The sequence below is a fragment of the Diadema antillarum genome, unplaced genomic scaffold, assembly GCF_040938485.1.
Source record: "Diadema antillarum isolate AM-2024a unplaced genomic scaffold, OU_Dant_1.0 seq00000386_RagTag, whole genome shotgun sequence".
NCBI lineage: Eukaryota > Metazoa > Echinodermata > Echinoidea > Diadematoida > Diadematidae > Diadema > Diadema antillarum.
The window spans coordinates 3,167,784-3,190,243 of NW_027271384.1; the positions used below are offsets into that span (position 1 = coordinate 3,167,784).

The 22,460-nt window shown below is 37.9% G+C and overlaps 1 protein-coding gene across 1 annotated transcript in view; it reads right to left on the reverse strand.

Annotated features, from left to right (window-relative positions):
* Positions 1–18,042: 18,042 nt before the first annotated feature.
* Positions 18,043–22,460, reverse strand: part of LOC139731848 (ATP-binding cassette subfamily G member 4-like) — a 122,887-nt gene continuing 118,469 nt past the window's right edge. The window contains exons 12-14 of the mRNA XM_071642722.1: positions 21,408–21,508; positions 20,004–20,159; positions 18,043–18,665 (exon numbers count right to left, since the gene is read on the reverse strand). Of these exons, the coding sequence (XP_071498823.1) occupies positions 18,318–18,665; positions 20,004–20,159; positions 21,408–21,508 (605 nt within the window). The 3' untranslated portion in view covers positions 18,043–18,317. The remainder of the gene's footprint in view (positions 18,666–20,003; positions 20,160–21,407; positions 21,509–22,460) is intronic.

Sequence of the window (22,460 nt, forward strand, 5' to 3'; positions counted from 1 at the left end):
GTACGATTTAGAGAAAGATCTCGTGTATGTAAAGGTCACAAAATGAAGTCTGACGTGTCGGGGTTAATCATTCAGTGTTCATTTCTACATCATCATGGAATTCAAATAATGTGTGAATCTGTATAATGCCTTTTTTTTTTTCAGACAAGGTACAATTGTAATAATGGCGATAAGATCGATGCATTTGATTGTCGGAAAGAAGTGGCTCAACGTAATGTGAAAATCGGTGTTTATGTTTATGTATACATGCCTAAAGTGATATGGTTCCAGTCTGGTTATATGCGATTTCCGAGGACAGTTGACCCACTGAAAATGACAATTTATCTACATACGTACCGCGTTGCTATGGAAACATGCCTGAGTAAAGTACAGCGCCCTCTTCGCAGGCGCATTGGACAGGGTCTCCGTGAGACCCGTGTCATTTCCTTTGTGCTATCGAAAAAAAAAAAAAAACAGTGACAAAAGTTGAGATTGCGATTGCACTCCGCCCTCTTGTGACGAGAGTACGTAGAGCTCACCCGGGCTATGAACACGCTTAGAACGTTATGAACGTGTCAGGGGATCGTTCGATGTTGCATTTATGCTGCGTGTTTGATTCTCGTTCTAATTCCATGACTGTGCCTCTTAATTCTCTCATATTTGTGTGTGGCTATTATTAAAACATTTTGCCTTTTCTGGCAATTGCTACGCTATGCTTGGACATCGATTGAGCCGTGAAAACATGTCTCGTTGCATCGCCATTTCGGCTTCGTTGTGCCACTGGATTTAGCCCTCGACACAGTACACTAGGTCCTATGGTAAATGTGTTATGCATCATGAATGGAATCATTTTTTTTTCTATTTTGGTATTTTTATTTATTTCTTTTTTTTTAGCCCGTACTGCCGCTCTCTCTCACTCGACTGCACGTTGTGCAAAGATTTAAATACAATAATAATAGATAATAAATATAATTTACAAAGCGCTTATTACTAAAGTTTCTAAGCGCTTAAATATGCTTCCTCGTGAGACATGTCAACAAAACATTGGCTATAGTCACATTAGTGCTTTGGTGCTGCAAGGAAAAGTCTTTACGATTTATGTTACGGAACATTGTCTAAAATCGAAGGAAGTGATTTTGTAACTTTAAACAATATACAAAGAAATGAATAATCCAAATTTTCCAAAGTGTCGAAATAAGTGTCCTGTAGTCAAATGTTCTGATGTTCAGTCGACTGATAAGTGAGGATAGTTGTGCCCTTTAACTTCGATTTTTTTCCATTCTTATGTTTTCATTCTTATTGTGCCTCATATTTGAGCGTAGATGAATGGTTAAACCAGCAAGTAAAATATTGCAGAAGCAAAATGTCAATGAGTTTTTCTTCCGTAAGGTAAGGAGGGCGAAAATACTGCGGTGTGCGGTGCAAATTTGTAACTATGTTTCTTGTCTTCAGCAACTCAAGGACAACTGGTCGTGTAGAATCTCGTAAGATTTTTTTTTTTTTTTTTTTTTTTTTTTTTTTTTTAAAGAGGAGGAATCGTTGCGTATTTCTATGCCATGAGGTGAATGACATCGTTTTCCATGTTGTAACAGTGCTGGAAAATAAAACATACGAATTAACCGTTTGTGTCACATTCATGTTTACTCGTTCACCTCCTACAACAGCCATGCACAAAGCCACACAGTGGGGCGCAACGTTCACTTTTCTATTCACTCAATCAGGATACACGTTGTATGTGTCTTTTGATAATTGTGAATTGTGATGTACGCGTTACTGATTCGATGTTTGAGCCGGCAACCCACACCCACTCCCTCCCGCATCCCCTAAGTTACTCGTGTATCTGGTAAGAAAATGTTGTTTTTTGTTGTGAAATTGTTTTGCTGGAGTCGTTAAAAATTATTCTTATAAGTCTCTACATGAATCTGACAAGCATCAAACTCAATGGGTATATGTCGGGTTTCATGACGCGAACGAGGCATGCATGTTAAGACACCCCTTGCGTTATATATCAATATACCTTTGCATCTGATGTAGTAGTAATATGTAATTTCATGCACATGTTGATTTAAAAAGAAAATATGGGCAGACAATGTATCGTGTATTGCTTTACAAATCTGGATATCATTGCATTGCAAATCGATGCGTTTCTGGTCCAACCATTATGTCTGCGTTATGAACCATGACCTGATCATGCTGTATGGAACAGATCACTTTTCAGTATAAGCTCTGTATTTCGTGTTCTCTCTCTTCTTTCTTCTTTTTTCCCCTCACGGAAGGGAAGTTATAAAAATTTGGTCTGAATTTATTCGGAAGAGTGTTTTTCAGCAAACGACCCGATTCATATTTTGTGGCATGCCGTCATCAACGCATTATGCATTCTTTCATTGTTGGTCAATTGCTTGTTTTCCGAACGATATAATGTCAAAATGCATTTATCATATTTCATCTCGTAAACGGTGCATTTGGAAGAGACTCGTATTTTATGTCACGTACGTGGTTTCCTTGTACAGTATGTTTTTATTTCACACGCAGATAATCAATTCTTATTTTTGTGTATGGAGTTATATTATTGTACATGTTAAAAAACACAAAAACAGACACCATTGTAAATGAAAATGATAAATACAAAAGAAATTAGTTTATTAAAGGCCATGCCATTTGATAAACGATCTACAACGGTTTATGTGTGTTTTGTGAGTGTACGTACGTAAGTAATGCTAATCCTTGTAGTCATAAAGGTGTATGCGATTTACTTCCATGTTGCTACTGATATAAAAATCATATTTTTGATATCTAGAATTTGAACACTTGTTATATAAGAAAGATGATCTTCTGGATTTGTCAGTTTTCGACTTGTGCATTTCATTACGTTATTTTATTGATAAACAATTGGCATAAAGCCAGGCTGACACTTGCACGATTCTGCGGCACGCATTGGCACGACTCGAATCGTGCCAGTGCGCAAACTTGTCGTAAATTGGCGTGAAGTGTGCGTAGATCGTGGCCCCGTCGTGACCTGCGTGCGCATGTCGAGTCGGACGAGAATTGTGTAAATCTGCGTGCCATGTCGGGACAAAATTTTGGTCACGACTTGCCACGGCAAAATCGTGGCCAAAAGTCGTGCAAGTGTCAGCCTGGCTTAACACTTGCACGATTCTGTGGCACGCATTGGCACGACTCGAGTCGTGCCAGTGCGCAAACTAGTCGTAAACTGGCGTGAACTGTGCGTAGACCCGTCGTGACCTGCGTGCCATGTCCGGACGAGAATTTTGAATTGTTCAAAATTTTGGTCACGACTTGCCACGACAAAATCGTAGCCAAAATTCGTGCAAGTGTCAGCCTGGCTTAAGTCGTCGAAAACTGACTAAGGCGAAGAAAAAGTTTTACCGGATATAAACAAGTCATTATTGTGTAAGTCGAAATTGGAAGTACATGTATGTCGTAAGTCGAAGGACTTTTTTCGGGTTTATTTGGATTCGATCCAGGTGTTGTTGAATGTATAATGTACATGACAGAAATTGGGCATTATACGTGCACTATAGTGTATGGTACCATGTGCAACAATGTTGATAGGTACTGCACCGGCCCGGGTTCGAATCCTTTGCTTGCACATCCATTCATCAGACACGATTTACCCGATGACACGATAGCGGCTGCGGCAATTGCTCCCGTCTTCTTTTCTCCATGGACTTAGAGTTTGGGTAAGGGTTGTGATAAAGTTGTAGGTTTAATTTGATATGAGGATTAGGATTAGGATTAGGGTTAGGGTTATGTTTGCGGGTAGATTTATGTTTGGCTTGGCGTGCCAATATTTCATAATTGGAGTAAGATGTTATGGAACCAATATACCCTTCCCGTCCCCGATAACAAAAGTGTGCAACTATGACTGAACTATGCAGGGATACCGACGACATTGCCCTTTGGAAAAAAGAAATAACTCCCAGGAATCTGCCCCATAGTAGACGAACGCATGCTGTCAATATCATTCTTCCTTTACGTCATTGTATATTGTCTTTACACAGTCAGCTTCGCCTATAAAGACGAATCCAGGGGGACCACAAATAAATTTCAACTTACACACTAGAATAAGCACACTCTTATATTTCATCGCGGGGAAGATTTTCCTTTCACTCGAGGCAATTTTCTACTTGAGCGAAATCGTCTTAGGAGAGGTTGACTGTGATGTGTAACACTCCGGTGAAGCCAGGTTACTTGCCCAGTGGCATAGAACAATAACTTTCCAATTTGTGCAAGTAGTCTTGTTTCCAGAAGAGAAAAACAACAAAAACAAACACGAGATACTGAAAACAAACTTCATAATAGCAAAGTAATGATTGATTGTAGCTGAAACATTTTTAATCATATTAACAAAGTAGCGACATACTCAATACGGAGTGTATCGGTCTGACTCCATTTTCATGTTTACACGAAATACATCAATAATTAATAACATTCACAACTTCCAAAACAATGCATTGACAATAACAAAATATTCGAACATGTAATCAATATTTGACTCTCTTTAAAGTGAACCTTACCACAGCGTCATACTACGGAACTCGGTAGAGAGAGTGACCAAGCGCATTACAATGTTCCAAAATCGACTGTGTTTCATGCAAAGTTTACCAAGAGCATCTTCTAGCAATATTACATTAACATGCTTATTCATGGCGGGTAAAAATATTGATCTGTCCAGTGAAAACAACATGCAACATGCATTCTTCTCATTCACCTTAAAAAAAGTTTGCTCTGTTTCACTACCCGTCTGAATTAAAAAAAAAAATCAAAAAACAACAGTGTAAAATGACCCTTAGACTCACATGCATGGAAGTTGGCCAAACGCGAATTGTCCAAATTCAGTAACACGTGTATCAAAATAACTGTTTTAACTTAGGTTTGGCTCCCTACAAAGTATCGTGCACATAATAAAATTGTCAATATTGGGCGATGTACTGTGCGTAATGGTAAATTGTCCTGTGCGAGAAGTATTATAATCTATATCTAACATTTATCTTTGTTTCCCGCAAAGCATATAAATTGTACAAACTGGAGGGTTGGCGCTCTACATTGCTTGAGATTAAGTCTGCTTTATTATACCAAGATTGTACTCTGCCTTTCTTCTCAGTGGACATTGGTGATAAGGGCTTGCCGAATCACAATGATAATCGTGCATTACACGTGAAACAAATGCAATTTTCGCAAATCATATTTTAAAATTCATACCATCTGTGAGACCATTTACACAGCCATTCCGCTAATCAGATGAAATCTTGCGATGATTTCAAAACCCTACAATATCCTTACGCACACACTTTCCCTAATGCATTTATACAGCGCCATTTAAGTCCTATCTGTAGAAACATTCAATGTCCCCGGCTCTAACAATCCCACAAGAAACATTTTAATTATCGTTTCCATCAAACTTCTCCTCCAAACTTCTATATTATGACAGGTTGAATGATTTAGCAATGACACCTCCGTAACGTTAAAGGAGTCATAGGTCAGCCGCTACAAATTTTGACAGGAATCATGATTCCCTGTATTTCTGCGAACCGACCAATCAGAGAATTTTGTAGTGATGACGTCATGTTTTACTTACATTGCATGTTTAATATGTTAAATAGATTATTACACGCCTTCCTTATTCTTGGCCCGATTTCAATGGAATTCGTACTGTTACATTTTATTTCGACTTCTTTCTCTCCTCTGTTACAGTCAATGCAGAAATTTGCGAGGTTACCCACTATTAAAGGAAAAAAAAATTCTGCTCCGTTTCGATGTTTTAATCCTATATGATACAAACCGAATAACGCAAGCTAATGATACGGCAAAGCACCGATATTCTCACAACTGCCAACATTTTTGTAGATTTCATGTTTCATTGTATACCGGGATCTCGGCTACAGGGAACTATGAATCTAAATGCCTGACTTTATGTTCTGCCTGTACAGGTAAACGATATACAGCGTATAATGTTAAAACAACGAGCGTATTTGAGGTAGTCATCATTGCCAATACATAGAGTTCATTCCCCAGACATTCCAATGATTTCAATGTGCCAAGAAAAGCGCACAACGCTTGATCGAACAAAAACCAGAATGAGTTAATACTGTTTAAAGACCTTTACATACATACAGCTTCATGCATGAGAAAATCCACTACCATCTTCATCTTAAAGTGCGATCTTCAACAAACAGTGTATAATATTCTTTACCATAATTATATAGAGAGACAAATATTTTCCATTAAGAATGACGAGGATATTGAAGCTTACAGAAGTATTGACATTAATTAAAGCCTTCTTTTCTCTAATGGATAGATCATTACGCCACGTTGACAATATTATATTCACGTTGGTAGCGTACGCATTTTGATCAATATCAGACTTTCTTGTACATATAAAAAAGAGAATAGTTATACAATAATGTAGAATGTATTCAATCTATACTCAATATCGATTTCCTGCTCGCTTTCATCAAAACAATGGCAAGAATGATTTGCGTAAATTAAGAGGTTATGCGCACACACACCACAGGTCACAGTTGGCGGCAAGTTATCGTACTTTGAATTAAAGAAAAAAAAAACTTGATGAAGCGACAACACACTCGACCTTTGCTTCAAGATAATGACCAAAATCACCTGCAAACAAAATGAATATAGTACTTGGCATTTGGCTAAACGTGGCAAGATATACTCAATCACTTTCAACACCTATAGCCACAACACTTTCCTTCATCCAAACTCAGGGTAAAAACACGTATGATAGTGACGTCATGAAACAATCCCTTACTTCACGTCTTTCACTAAAACTAGAGAACCACAGCAACATTACACTGACAGGTATGAGGTCTTTCGACGTGAATACAACCAACGTGGCAATTGCCTTTCTTTCCAATTTATGGAGACTGTACACACTGAACCTCTGATAGTCATGGAAGCCCAGATTTACAGAAGCGTGGATTAAAATGAGAGAAAAAGAGCAATGTGATTTATTTACTTTACATCATTGAAATAATTTGGGCGGAAAAGTTGTGTAAATCAAGTTTTGCACTCAAAGTATGAAGTCTTTCTCTTCAATTAGTGTATCCCGTGAATCCAATATTATTCATACAATCATATGTAGCAAGAACGAGGCTTCTCCTACAGTGATACAGAATATGATGTTTAGTCATCTTATTCTTAGCTTATTGTTTTCTTTGTTTAGGCCTACTGTTGTGCTTTACGCTGCATTATTCAACGGTCCGGTGATTTACGAAAGTGGATTTATACATGGCCACAGTAACCTTTATCACATTCAGGTAGCCTTATTTCATCCTAACCACAACTCAAAACAGCTGGGTACTTCTAAGATATCACGTACGTTGTATACATTATACGCATTATTTCAATTCCACTAGAAAACAATTTGCTTTTCCCCAAATTTACACTTCTAACTGCACGTAAAATCTAATCTACAGAAGTAACAAATGTCTATTCAAATGTGTATTCATTTACTCATCTCTGTTACTAGAGACACGTCTTATAGTCTAAATAGTCTAATAATTGTTTTCCCCCCAAATTTGATACTTTTATCGATTTCTCTGTGTTCGGAAGCTTATTTCCAATTCCAGTCATTCTTTTCCAATCAGCAGTCATGGAAACATACTGTCATCCCTGACGTAATAATGGACAATGGGGGTAAAATCAAACTCAATATGATCTGAAATACATACGATTATTATTTTGAACGTGGATCCGAGAATGGAAAATGAATGCACAACTGCTTATCATATCAACGTTGGAATGGATTACAGGATTTGCCGACACTGGTAAATCATTCTTTTTTAAGTAATAGGAAACATAAATGATATCTCCCATGTAACTCGATGTGATACCTCCACTTATTCTCATACTTCATTTTTATAAAAACAAAACGAAACAGAACAAACTGTTTAACACTACGAATGAACTGAGAAAAAAAAGAGACAAAGTTTGAATCTGCCAATGTATTACGGAACTACATAATTCCAATACCTCAGAGAACAAAACAAAACAAAACATAACAAAACTCTCTCTTACACAAAAAATGGTGAGAACTATATCGCCAGCAAAAGATCTGTGAACAAATTTAGAGTTTGATCGCAAAAAACGAGCGATATTTGTGATTAAACCTGCTATAGAGAACAAAGAAAATAATATGAAAATATGGGGTATTTCTTTATGACTTCTAGAATATTTCTGTATAACAAGCGAGGTATCGCTAAAGAGTTTTTACTTTGCTCCATCTGATTATGGACTTAAGAGTGGAAAATTGCACTTAGCTTGTTTTATGATCAAACTCTATAAACTAAAATAGTGAGTTTTCACATTGGAAATAGTGTTGAACAGTGATTTTAAGTGCCTACATTACATTATAAAAATATTCAGTGACATATGATGCGTACAAAAACATAAAATCATGATTCATCAATTCATTTCATCTTAACCCGTTCCACACTGAATTCTGAAATCCACATAGACATGACACACAGACCAGCAAAAAAAAAAAAAAAAATTCTGTTTCATGAAAAAAAAATCCACATTTATACAACAATGATTGATAAAACATGCTTTCCCTTCACTTGCGTGTAGAAATATTCTTTACCTTCCTTATGCCAAGTGAACCCTGTACACAACTACCTTGTTCAAAAAAAAAAAAAAAAAAACAAAACAAAAGAAAACAAAACAAAATCCAGGCCACACAGACTATGCTATTATAACAAATTACAATTTTTTTTCACGCAAAATATTACACTTTCCATTCAGAATAATTATTGAACATTATCTATTCCTTTATAATCTTAATCTGTTTTTGAGAGCCCAGCTCTCTCTTCCTCACTACAAGTAAATAATATGGAGATACAAAACATTAAACTCTCTTGGGGAACAAATAACTCAGAAAGATAACCATGCATGCTGTCATAAAGAAAGATAATTTTGCCAGCCACGTTAATCTGAAGAACGCATCAAATGAAATTAGGAATTACTGATAATCAGTGGCATGATCTGATCACTTCGCACAATTTTCCAAGCTCTACAAAGATAACAGTGGATACTTGATTTAAAGCATATGAAGATAAATCTTTGGAGCAAGGAAGTTGTATTCATTAAAGCAAAGACAGTACCAAAAAGAAGGAAAAAATAATAACAAAATGAATGAAAAATAATTATAGGGTATTTGTAATGACCCTTACCACTTTTTCTGAGTGGTCAAGGGGCACGAAAAAGAATAAAGAAAACCAAACAATAATTGTTCCATTGGTATCACAGAAACAAAGTTTGTTCTATCAGTTATCTTAAGTTAGAACTAATATCCAATCTCTTTATGCTGAGTTTCCACAATCAAAATGCAAATCACCACACACACACACACACACACACACACACACATAACACACAAAGCAGAGCCGTATCTCTACGTACGGGTGGCTCTGAAACAAAGTGTAGCATAGCTCCCTCTATGTTCACTTTCGATCATCATCTGCACCAATGTGGGTAAGTTTGGTGTGTGTGACCTAATCACTGACAATGTGCCAATGTGGCATGTGTATGGGCTCACACTCCATTTGCCGTAAAATCTGATCTTCACAAATGCTGCCTCAACCCGCTGTTTTGGGGAACTTGGCGCGTCCTATGCAGAAATGAAGCAGCTGTTACAACATTATGCAAAATGGGTTAAATAAACAAGACAGTCTTTATCATCAAGGAAGAGATAGCTTTTAAACATCAAACATGCTCCATGATTTAAGCTAAACACAACCTCCAACAATGTACATTTTACACAGAATGTTAACACAGTGATAGACAAAAGCGTCAGTGATAATATTTGCATACAAAAATATAAATAATTTTACTTCTGCAATCCAATCTCGGAAAAAATACTAAACTGTGCTCTGTAGTTTTCTGGAGGAACATACTAGTAATAAATCTCTGCAATGAATATGCACTGAACACTTGGGGAATTGTAGCTGCTACGGTGCAATGCTCAAGATTAACAACAGATTATGCACATAATGGATTCTCATGGAATGGTAACATTTCCAATAATCACGACACACTGACCAAAATAAGATAATTTTACAGCATAAAATAGCAAACACTAAAAAAATGACACCATCATTTTAGACAAGAAATCTGCCATAATAAAGAAAACACAACAGCTTCAGTTTCCCAGGTTCATAATATGCATAAATCTTACTTCTGTTTTCTTTCTTAAAATCTTTTTGATACAATAAAACCTTGCTTCATCACACACGTCACATTCGTTTTAAATTATTACATATTGCTCGTCTATTTACATAGCTCTTTGCTTTTCATTACTTGGTATTGAAATACACTGAAAGTATACTACTAGTAATTTGACTATTACTGTTCCTTTTCACAGGCAAACATACTTTTGAGTCACATTTTTACTTAATACATTTCCTTTGGATTTTTACTTCTTGTTGAAATTTGTTGGTGGTTTACAATTGATTATAGTTTCAACATGAATCCAATACCATTCATCTGAGGGCATAAATGCAGTATTAATGAACCAGACAGAACAGCAGGGTTATTCTGCGTTTTTTTTTTTTTTTTTTTTTTTTAGTGATGATTATAAGCGCTGAGTTTCTTGGACAGCTCTGCATCTTTTTCTTTTGCCTTTAATTTGTAAACTACATTCTGAAAATCACTTTAGAGATGATGAGACTCAAAATGATATCCTGTATACTGCAATTTTTTTAGTTGATAACATCACAGGCAGTAGATCAACTTACTTCATGCATAATATGTGACTAGTGTAATGCCATTTTGATGCGCAGTACACCCTTTGGAATACTTTACAGAAAATCACAATACTACTAAATGTTTTTGTCCATGGTCTTCTCACATCTAGAGATATCAATTCATTATCATTTTTTTTTTTCAGCAATGTCAGAGTATAGCAGATGTGGTGCATAACAAAGTTCAGTTATTATCACTGTTATAAGAATTGACAAAAATATATTATTACTCTCTATGATTATTGTCACTATCGTTATTATCATTTGCAATATGCTCAGCCCTTTATGCGTGGAAGCTCTCGGCTGTAACTTGCCATGTTTTTTTTTTTTCATTAGCATTAATTTAAACATAATCAACGCTTGACCAAGATGTAGGTCAGCCAGCCTACTCAGGCAAACAATGTGTGTTTCAGTTCCACAGGAAAGCCACTGTGTCACAATGGGAGTAATAGGCAATCTCTATTCCCTTGACTTGGCAGTTAGTTTACAGACATCCATTCTAATCTGCAAACACCACAGTGTAAGGGTTAATGGTAGTATCATTATTAGCATCATCATTTCCACTTTCATTTCTGAGACATTGCCCATATCAAAATAATTATGCCCTCACTCTGGATAAAACACTGAAATATTACAATACATAATCATTCCAATGCATGCAAATAAAACACAATGACATACCACCTATATCAGGTTAAAAAAATCAATTTGCCAGAATTCGATAGAAATATGAAGGCAAATTATTGCAACAGGGAATGGTTAGCATTCTTAATGTGGTCCAAAAGGGGAAATGTATTGTTTGTTGATGTCATTGTTGTTTTTTGTTGTTGATTTGGGTTGGGTTGATTTTTACTTGCTTTTTGTTTGTTTTATATTTTTGGTCAACAGCTTTTTTTACTTAAGACTAAGGTAGTTGACATACACAAACAATCACTCACACATACACACACTCTGAACATGTTGATGACATGGCTCGACACTAACTTTTTTGTTTGGTGGCCCGATGGGGCCACCAAAATCCTAAATTTCAAATTTTTGGTGGCCCGAGAGAAAAATTTGGTGTCCCGAAAAAAACAATAAAAACATTAAAAGTCCTTCTTTTTAATGAGTCAAATATTTAAGTTTTATGATAGTAAGAATTAGAAGTTGGACATAATTATCTACTCATAAATAAACTTCAACAAACTTGCAACACTCACTCTCAGGCACTCATTCAGTCCTTTTCATCCATCCTTTAAACAAATCTAACTGCTAATTTCTGGCGCAAAAAAGTTACGAATTTATTGACATACTTTTCAAAAAAATTTGGTGGGCCGAGGCGGGCCACCAAATTTGCCCTTTTTTGAAATTTAGTGGCCCAACTTTCATTTTTGGTGGCCCCGGGCCACCGGGCCACCGTTAGTGTCGAGCCCTGACTATCAAACTGTCTATTGACAGTGCATGATTGTCATGAGTACAACAAACTTTGCCCATGATTCAGCCTGAAGGTAAAGACCTGGAAAACTGTACCCCAACCTCATCTACAATGAAAACAAAGAGTGAGAGAGAGAGAAAAAAAATGCTTGGAAGATACTTGGTTTCTGCAACACAAATGCTGATAGTACTGCTGCAATGGCTTGGCAAAAAAAACCCAACAACAATAGTAAAAACAATAGTAATAAACTTTAAAAAACCCTGCACCAACTACATTAATCATAGTTTGAATTTGTATAATACCACCTGGCTTCTATACCTTGCCAAGTGTTTGTACCTTGTAAAAGAATGCAACCATGAGGTTTGTGAAAATACTGCAATGGCCATAAGCGAGTGAATCAGAACTTTCAGCCTTACTTCATCAGGTGCAAGAGAGTTGTTAGTCATTGAAATACAGTTAAACAAATGTTGGACTATGATGTCTGCAGGTCCTCATCTTTAATGATAATTGAACTGACCCCACCCCATCCCAAATACATGATTGTGAGATGCCAGACATTAACTGCCAGACAGATTTTTGTGACAATAATGATAGAGTTGTCTGTAGTCATAGAGGCAGAGTTGTCTGTAGCCATAGAGGCGGTGCAGTCTTCTCTAAAAGGTAGTAAAATATTCTCATGTTTTTTATTTAACATAGCAAAGCCCACAATTATATGACCCGAAGGGGACAAAACACTGACATTTTGTGAATGTGCGCTTAAGAATAATACACCTTGCATAGCATACACATTTTAAGCTGGCTGAATTTTAAATAAAAAGAAAAAAAATAATTCAGATCTTCTCTACTTTTGCATAAGGAAGGGGACCAAGATTCCGAGAAACTACAGGAGATTTTTCCTACAAATGAGTAAAACTTTGTATGTCACTCGCAATGACATCAGAGCAGACTTTTGGACATCTCAGCTGAAATACCTCATTGCAGAACAAATGTATTTGTTCACACAACATAATCCAGTTGAGAACATGCAAACTCCAGTTCATGAGAATCAGTACACAAGGCCTGGATGAATAATTACTCACTTTCTTTTCCCTAAAGAGAGCAGTAGCCATTGTTCAGGATATAATTATTCAGGTTACATTTGTATAGGAATCCTTCATGTAGACCAATGTGCATTCTCTGCATGGAACAGAATCATTAAGTGTATAAATCAGGTAACTGCATAGTTAGGCCCTACTCATAACAAATGAGATATTAACGCGTTGAGGACGAGTCCCGAGTATACTTGGGCAGGTGTCTATGGGAAATGCATGTTGCAGCAAAATCAGTCCATCCTCAACGGGTTAAACATTCCTGCTCACACCTTGTCCATCTTGTCTTGATTCTGCTTGGCAAACATAACTGTATATCTTGATTTTATTCAAGCCTATCAGCGAAACAAATTGAAAAATCAAACTCTCACCCTTCTCTCTATTCTATGTGGGTATTAAAGAGGGTACACATGCAGACAATGAGTGTTGACTGTGTTCCATGAGTGTAGTCTCAAAATGAAACTCCGTCCATCAATCAATGACCACACACTTTTGGCTGAGAGTATATCACACACTATTCAAAACAATATCTACTCCATTGGTCCCACTGAAGAAACATCATCCCCCTTTCTGCTGAAAGCTTTGTTCTCAGTGATGTTACCTGAGGCTCTCAATCTAGACCTCGTTATGACAGCGAGGTACATTAATATCGACATATCAAGACCTATCAATGAACACAAAGAATTACAGCAGTGCTTCCCCTAAGTAAAAGTGGGTCTAATTTACAGCAGTCAATGGAATTACGATTTGCAGTGAGTTCTCAGCACAGCTGGCAAAGCTGAACGCACTGTAATCACACAGATACACATTGAGTACAACACTGTAGTAGCAGGGATCTCGCCAGCGTATATCACCCTTGTCGGCCCCGACAAGCGTGCGGTTTGAAGAAGCAATTGCCGACAAGGGTAAAACTTGCCGACAAGGGTAACACCACGCGTGAACTTGCCGACAAGGGTAACTTGCTTGACGAGCTAAGTTCGGACCAATTTCTCGCCTTTTTCAGTCTTTATTATCTGGCTAGAAAAGAAGCTAGATGTTGAAAGCAGCTGCAGTTTACATACTTATACAAGCGCAAAAATTTACCCACGCAGTCACCGCACCGATCACAACAACGCGGCTCAACAGAGCGACGTACTAGCTGATACCAGGGAGGTCTCACCTCCCTGCTGATACACACCACATCACACACTTGCTCACTCACATGCGCTCTGATTTGGGATCCACACACACATGCACAAGCACCCAGCCGGCCACTTATCCAGCCGCCTGCGTGTACAACGCTACAGTGTATTGTGAGAGGGAGAGAGAGGACGGGAAGAGAGGGTCGGAGGCCGAGCGAGGCTGAGGAAGGCTGACACGTGCTCGCTTGTTGTCACGCTTGTTGTCGGGTTACGCGAAATGCATGCCCCCCTCCGCCAAAGGTTGTATTTTCTTTTCTTTTTTTGGCTGCTTTGGTTTGTTTGTTAGTTTGTCTGCCTGTCTGTCTCTCTATTCGCAAAATAAGTCAAAATTTGGGAACAGATTAGGATGAAATTTTCAGGAACAGTTGGTTGGTAAAATGGCGCAAGGAACAGATGATTAAATTTTGATAGTGAGCAGGATTTATAATACCACCGAAATTCACCGCCAGGATCCAGGATCTTTAGACTGTTTCGTATATTTGAAAGGATTCGTATCAATTCTTTAGGAAGCTGGCCATCGGCAATGACGCAAAATTAGATGCGTTCAAAGCATTGCCGCAGAGAGAAAATTAACTCCATTTTTCGTTAAAAAAAGAAAAGAAAAAAAAGAACGTGCGATGGAGTAAGCAAATGCAAATTGTTATTTAGGTTTTGGTAGTTTTAGTGGGTTATTTTTTTTTAAAATCTAAAAAGCCATGCGTTCCATTTTAGCCTTTTCAATTTCTATGGATTTGTAAACGTCATTCGTGAATATTCCATTTTCCTTCTCCGGGCCGAAATTTATAGTAATTCTGTCATGATGGTCTTTCAAGTTCAACGTATACGTAATGCTCCACGTGCTTCTGGCTTGGTTTGTTAAAAGGTGGGTTAGGGGGCCTTCATGGGCAGAAAATAAATGATGATCATTCATCAATGTTCCCAGTTAGTTTACATGCAATGTACACGCTGTTTACGACCACTGAAGCAAGGTGGCAGTATACGCGCGACATTCTTTATCTGACACCTGGCTTTCGTGGAAATATCATGGAAATTTCCACAAGCCATGATATCAAGTTTCCCCACTGCTTGAGGTCGTGCTTTTTTTTTTTTATTCTTCATTACGAACATCAATTTGTTCAACTTGAAAAGTGTAGATAATTTGCTTTGAGGGAGTGTTTCTTTCTTTTTTTTTTTTCATTGCAGCATCGGTAACATTTTGTTTTGATCATCGTCCGTGCATGGCAGGGATTCATGGGAGGAGAACGATAGGAATGACTGGGGAGAAAATAATCTGCAAAGAAGGAAGCATCTTTTGAGCGAGCTGTCTTTGTTTTTCTCTACACCAGCATCAGTTATCGCCACCAGGATTCATTTTTTTTTCGTTACTCCGCCAGATTAATGATAAAATGATGCTAGATTCTTTATTCTGAAGGTTCGTTAATCCAAGAATGATTAAGAAAAAATGTCCGTTCATTTCACGACGAAATCAGTTTTGTCATTTCGAACGTTCTGCCAGTGAAATTTCGGAATAAAACGACGGCACAAAACAGCGTGTTTTCGTACTCTAAGGGTCTGTTATTCCGACAGAAGTAGTAATGATGAAATAATAAATTGTAGATTCTTTATTCTGAAAGTTCGTTAACCGAAAATTGAATAAAGAAAAATGTCCGTAAATTTCAAAACGAAATCAGTGCGTCATTTCAAACGTTTTGCCAGTGAAATTTTGGAATAAAACGACTGCCCCAAAACAGTTGCAGTTTTCTTACTCTGAGGGTTCGTTACTCCGACAGATTAATGATAAAATAATGCTAGATTCCCTATTCTGAAGGTTCGTTAATCCAAAAAATGATTAGAAAAAATGTCCGTTCATTTCACAACGAAATCAGTTTTGTTATTTCGAACGTTTCTGTCAGTGAAATTTCGGAATAAAACGACGGCACAAAACAGCGTGTTTTCGTACTCTATAAGGGTCTGTTATTCCGACAGAAGTAGTAATGATGAAATAATAATAGATTCTTTATTCTGAAGGTTCGTTAACCGAAAATTGAATAAAGAAAAATGTCCGTAAATTTCAAAACGAAATCAGTGCGTCATTTCGAACGTTTTGCCAGTGAAATTTGGAATAAAACTGCCCAAAAAACAGATGCACTTTTCTTACTCTTAGGGTTCGTTACTCCGACAGATTAATGAAAAAATAATACTATATTCCTTATTCTGAAGGTTCGTTAATCCAAAAATGATTTTAAAAAATGTCCGTTCATTTCACAATGAAATCAGTTTTGTTATTTCGAACGTTTCCGTCATTGAAATTTCAGAATAAAACGACGGCCCCAAAACGGTTACAGTTTTCTTTTACTCTGAAGGTTCGTTACTGCGAAAGAATAACGATATAATACTTTAGATTCTTAATTCTGAACGATCGTTAATCGGAAAACGATAAAGAAGAAATGAAAACGGTTACAGTTTTCTTACCCTCAGGGTTCGTTACTCCGAAAGAATAATGGCAAAATAATACTCTACATTCTTAATTCTGAATGATCGTTAATAGAAAAATTATAAAGGAGAAAATATTCGTTTATATCCAAACGAAATCAGTTTTGTTATTTCGAATGTTCTGCCAGTATAATTTCGGAATACAACAACGGCCCCAAAAGGGTGTTTTCTTATTCTGAAGGTTTGTTATTCTGAAACAATAACGATGATAGATGATAGATTCCTTTCTGAAGGTTCGTTGATCGGAAAATAATAAAGAAAAAATGCTTGTTAATCTTCGAACGAAATCAGTTTTATTTTGAACATTCATCTGTAGTACCGACCTTTGGTGTTGTTGTTGTTTTCGATTACAAACCTTCGAAGTACTCAGTAATGAATCGTTTCATTTTATGATTAAACAAACCTTCGGAATAATGACCATCATTACATTTTTGTATGATATCTCTTTGATGTCACGGCCAAACTACCGCAGTATACCCAGAAATGAAAGTGCAACGATGTCCCGAAAGTTTTCGATCGCTTCTCGCGCATCTGCATGCAATAGGCCTACCACGTGGTCGAGCAGACGGCGAGAAAGCAACACGGCGCGCGTTGTTGCGATGCAGAGGCGGCTAATTATTATAACAGTGAAACAGGAAAGGCCTAAAAGAAATCGGAACCTCCACCATCGGCACCTACTTCTCTTTCATTTATTATTTAGGAACTGCCGCTAACAAAAGGTATGGAGTTTCTGCATTGTTTCTGTGAGAATATGCCCCTCACAACGTTCATTACATCTCCGTGAAAATGTCGCATTTAGTGGCATTTTAGCGGCGATTTATCTGTGTTGTATTGAGCATTAGCGAAGGCGTCCGCGCTTTGCGCGGGAGGGGGAACCCCCCTCCCGTACCCACCCCCACAACAGCGCGCATAAATGCCGACAAGCGTGAAGAAATTCCTGGCGAGAACCCTGACAGTCACAGTGTGTGCACATCATAGTGTGTACACATCACAGTGTGTACTCATCACAGTACGAACAAATCACATTGTGTACTCATCACAGTGTGTGCGCATCACAGTGTGTATTTATCACAGTGTAATTCTTGGTAAGCATGTGCTTTTTTGACAATATGAACACTAGGTATGCAGCATAACATGCTGTTGTGATAGTAGATTGTGCACAATGATAGCGTGTATTGTACAGTCAGAAATTCACAAATTTCTCTCATACAACAGCTGTGAATGATTCAGTGTCATATTGTACACTGTGACCCTGTCTTCTCCTCAGCGCTGGTGCCTCAAAAAGAGTCTTGAATATCACTTGGAATGACAGCAAGTCCTAATTGTAAAAGCATTTACCCTACAATACAAACATAGTGTTTGGTCTATTGCATCACTGTTAAAGAGTTTTCTTTCCAGCCGCTCACAGCAGTCTCTTCACCTTCAGTCGGAGGATGAAGTAGCAGATCAAGCGCAGCACCACAAAGAACACCAGGAGGACACCAAAGTCCAGCTCAAGGTTGTCCGAGCCGATGTCGAGTTCATCTAGAATGTCCTGCGCCGTCTCGAAGATGCAGACGGAGCCGCTCTTGCAGGCGATGGCACTGCGATTCAGTCCATAGATGGAGATCATCACGCCCTCGTATGAGTAGCGGACGAAGGAGCCGTAGCTCATCCATTGGAGGTAGTCCGGGATGTTCTCCAGGGTGACGAAAAAACCCGAGAAGAGGAGAATGGGGATGCTGCTGACGGGACCCACAAAGACTGCCACCTATTGGCCAAAACAGACCAGAGCTAGGATTGCCAGAATCACTATCTGCAGACTTCAACTTCAGCATGCATCTAGAATCTCCACATTCTTTATATCATGCAACATGATTTTCTCCTTGTATTTATAATGTTAAAATGCCAGATGAACAATAATGATAATAACAGCATTTTGATGATAAGACGGTACAAATTAATTAGGGCTGCTAATATTTTGAGTGGAATGAGAGATGTCAAAATTCTGAGTGTAATCAAGACTGTTAACACTCTGAGTGCCATCAAGAATGCCAACATTCAAGCAGGGAGGTGGGACCCCACCTCCATGATTCAAGTGTTATCAGGGTTGCTAACCTTCTGAATGCATCAGTGGCGCACACATTCTGAGTGCAACCAGGAATGTTACACCCTCAGTGCCAACTGGACTGCAAATGTTGACTTTCTGAGTACAATCACGGATGCTCATATTCTGAATGCAATCGGGGATGGTGACATTCCGATTACAATCAGAGAGGTTGACATTCTGAGTGCCATCAGGGCTGTCAACATTCTGAGTGCAATCAAGAATGTTAATATTCAAGTGTTATGATGGTTGCTATTATTCTGAATGCATCAGAGATGCACATATTCTGACAGCAATCAGGGCTGCTAATATTGAGTGAATTGCAGATGGTGACATTCTGAGTACAATCTGGGATGCTTATAATCTGAGTGCAATCAGGGATCTCAATATTCTGACTGCAATCTGGGATGGTTACATTCTGACTGTAATCACAGAGATTAACATTTTGAGTGCAATCAAGGGGATGACATTCATGAGTTATAGGACTCGCTAACATTCTGAATGCATCAAGGATGTTCACATTCTGAGTGCAGTCAGGAATGCTAACATTTTGAGTGCCATCAGGACTGCTAATATTGAGTGCAATCCAGATGCTGACAACCCGGGTACAATCAGGGATGCTTATATTCTGAGACCAATCAGGCATGGTAACATTCTGACTGCAATCAGGGATAGTAATGTTCTGAATGCAATCAGAGATGGTAACATTCTGAGTGCAATCAGGGTTCTCTTATCCAGACAAGAAAAACTTTCAGTTTTCAGGAGACCTGCAAAATCAGAGGGAATTTGGCTGCTCTGCAATGCAAAAAAAAAAAGTAATTCAGGCACCAATATATACAATTTGTGTAGTAATTAAGATCATGTTCTCATAGCAATGGAGCCAATGAAAAATTGACCTTTCTGATCAAAAAGACATTAGTTAATGCTCTCGGGGATCAAAGTGATGAAGGAAAATTACAAACAAATTGGAATGAAATAAACAAACAAAGAGACAGCTCTCACCTCCAGTGGCAATCCTGCACCTATGATCAAACCTAAGGACTGGGCAACTAATGATGTCATAATTGCCATGGCGACAAATAATGTGAAGCGCCCTCCCTCACTTGGTTGGCCCGTCATCCAGTAAACTATGGTGCAGTACACTGTAGGCATTAATATCTATTGGAAGAAAATTTAGCACATGATAGAAGTATTCATGAGTGTCCGTGCTATCTTTAAAGGCTAAATAAAAGAAAATACTTAACATTTTAACATACTATTATGATAAATGATTTAGAAAAGAAATCTTATTGCCTTAGGTTGTAGCACCAGGCAAATACTAGTACAAAAACCATAATGCTCTATACGAGGGCAGCTCGCATAAAATCTTGGGTGGCAGGAGGAATAAACTGGGCTAGGGATCTATAAATTATTGTGCATATTTCACACTGCAAACAAACATTCAGATGGAGATTGTGATGGTCATCATTTGTTACGAGTGTCAAACCCCAATGAGGATGGACTGATTTTGCTACAACACGCATTTCTCAGAGACACCTACCCTAGTATACTTGGGACTTGTCCTCAACGGGTTAATAATGACTCCATTTAAGACATCACATTTTCCCTTTTACAACTCCAAAAGATCAATACACAATATTGATAATTTGCTTTCAACAAGAAAAAAGGACTTTATACTTAGAATAAAGGGGTGGTGAGCTGTCACCATAGTACCCTATTTACAGAAAAGTCAAAAGAAAAACTGAGGAAGATATGAATTAATTTGAATTTAATGACACATGGAATTTCCTGTTCAAAAGTTGAAAGTATGATGGACAACGTACCTCCTGTACAAACAACAAAGTCAAAGAACGTTTCAGGATTCAAAGCAGTTTTGTTTTAATGCAGAATGATATTATGTTTTGAATTTCCCCATTGAATTTGCATGCTTAATCCCCTGCAAAGAACTGCCTGTCAACTTCAAGACAAATGTCCATAAAACTGAAGTTATGTGGTTGCCAGCTTTCATTTTGTTTCTGTGCCAAGTTCTAGAATATTAATTGGGAAAAATCACACATAGGAAGAGACAGAGACTGTAGATGGATCTGAAGAGTACATTATGACCAAAGGCAGGATTTTTTGGTGACGTGTTTCAAAAGATCGAGTAGTTAAAGATCACAATCTTTAAGATCTCGACGTTTTGCCAGTATGACCGCAAACTTCTTGTGAAACTTCCCACTCCAACTAGGGATATTTCCCCCTATATGTCTCCCCCGCCAAACTTCTGGATCTTCTGCCAGTGTAACCAGACCACAAAAGGTCACGAAGACTTCGTGATCTTAAACTTCTCAACCTTTTGGCAGTCTGATCGGGCCTATTGTAACTCGAATATTTGTGCAAAATTTGTTCCGTTGATGGCTGACTTACTTGGAATGGAAGGTCAGCCATCATCTTGGCAATGTAGTAAGACTTCAAGCTGTACCAGTAGTTGAGATGCTCTCGTATTAACACGTTCATCTCAAGAGGGACTGCATGAGGGATCAATTAAAACATCGAGCAAAAGGGGGAAAATTATCAGCTTCAAAAAAATAATTACATGTCATTGCACCATCCCCCAACCCAACTCAGGCTGTCAACCATACACATGCTTGTTCCAGATACATTATGCTTGTTCCACATTCTTACAGACGCCCCCTTTCTGAGTGGACAGGGGATAGGATTTTGATCCCCTATCCCTGGTTTTTGGAAGGGACACCATCAAAATTACCCCATCATGGGGTTTTGATGCAAAAAAAACAAACAACCTTATCACGGGTTTTTTGAAGGGAAGCTAGCAAAGCAGCATGACATACAAGTGGTGAAATGTCCTGCAAAAGAAAGGCAAGCTTGGTAAACGGGATAAATATGGTATGCATCATGGATTACACAGGACTGTCACAGATTGAGTTTGGGGATAACACAGAAAGACTTACATGATGACACTGTAGGCATCAAATTGTATAGGACCAAGGAGGATCAAGAGATGGAGTAACAACAGTGTTATTCCCTTTGATCCCATGTTTGATGCCGCAACTAAGAAATATTTGAAGTATGTGCTAAACTGGAGCTGCCTCACAAATAGGAAGACAATTGATTCATGTGCCATTGCATCATGACTCGTCACTCTCAATGAAAGATATGTCTTTATGATGGTAATTATCATACTTTTCGCTGTCCCTTCTTATAAAAGGTACCGGTAGGTGGTACAGACACGAGGATGGGCGAATATAAATTGAGCAAAAAATGCTGAAATAAAGATAAAATTTACTCGACTGGGCATACCCGGGCACTAATCTGATATATCTATCCATAAAGAATTATACTTGAAGATTATCCTATATTAGTTTCATTTGTGGAAATTATGCGGAAAAGTGATAAAACCAGCTTTCCAGGATGGTACAGTTTTAAACATTTTCACATGATACAGCTCTGATTTACACC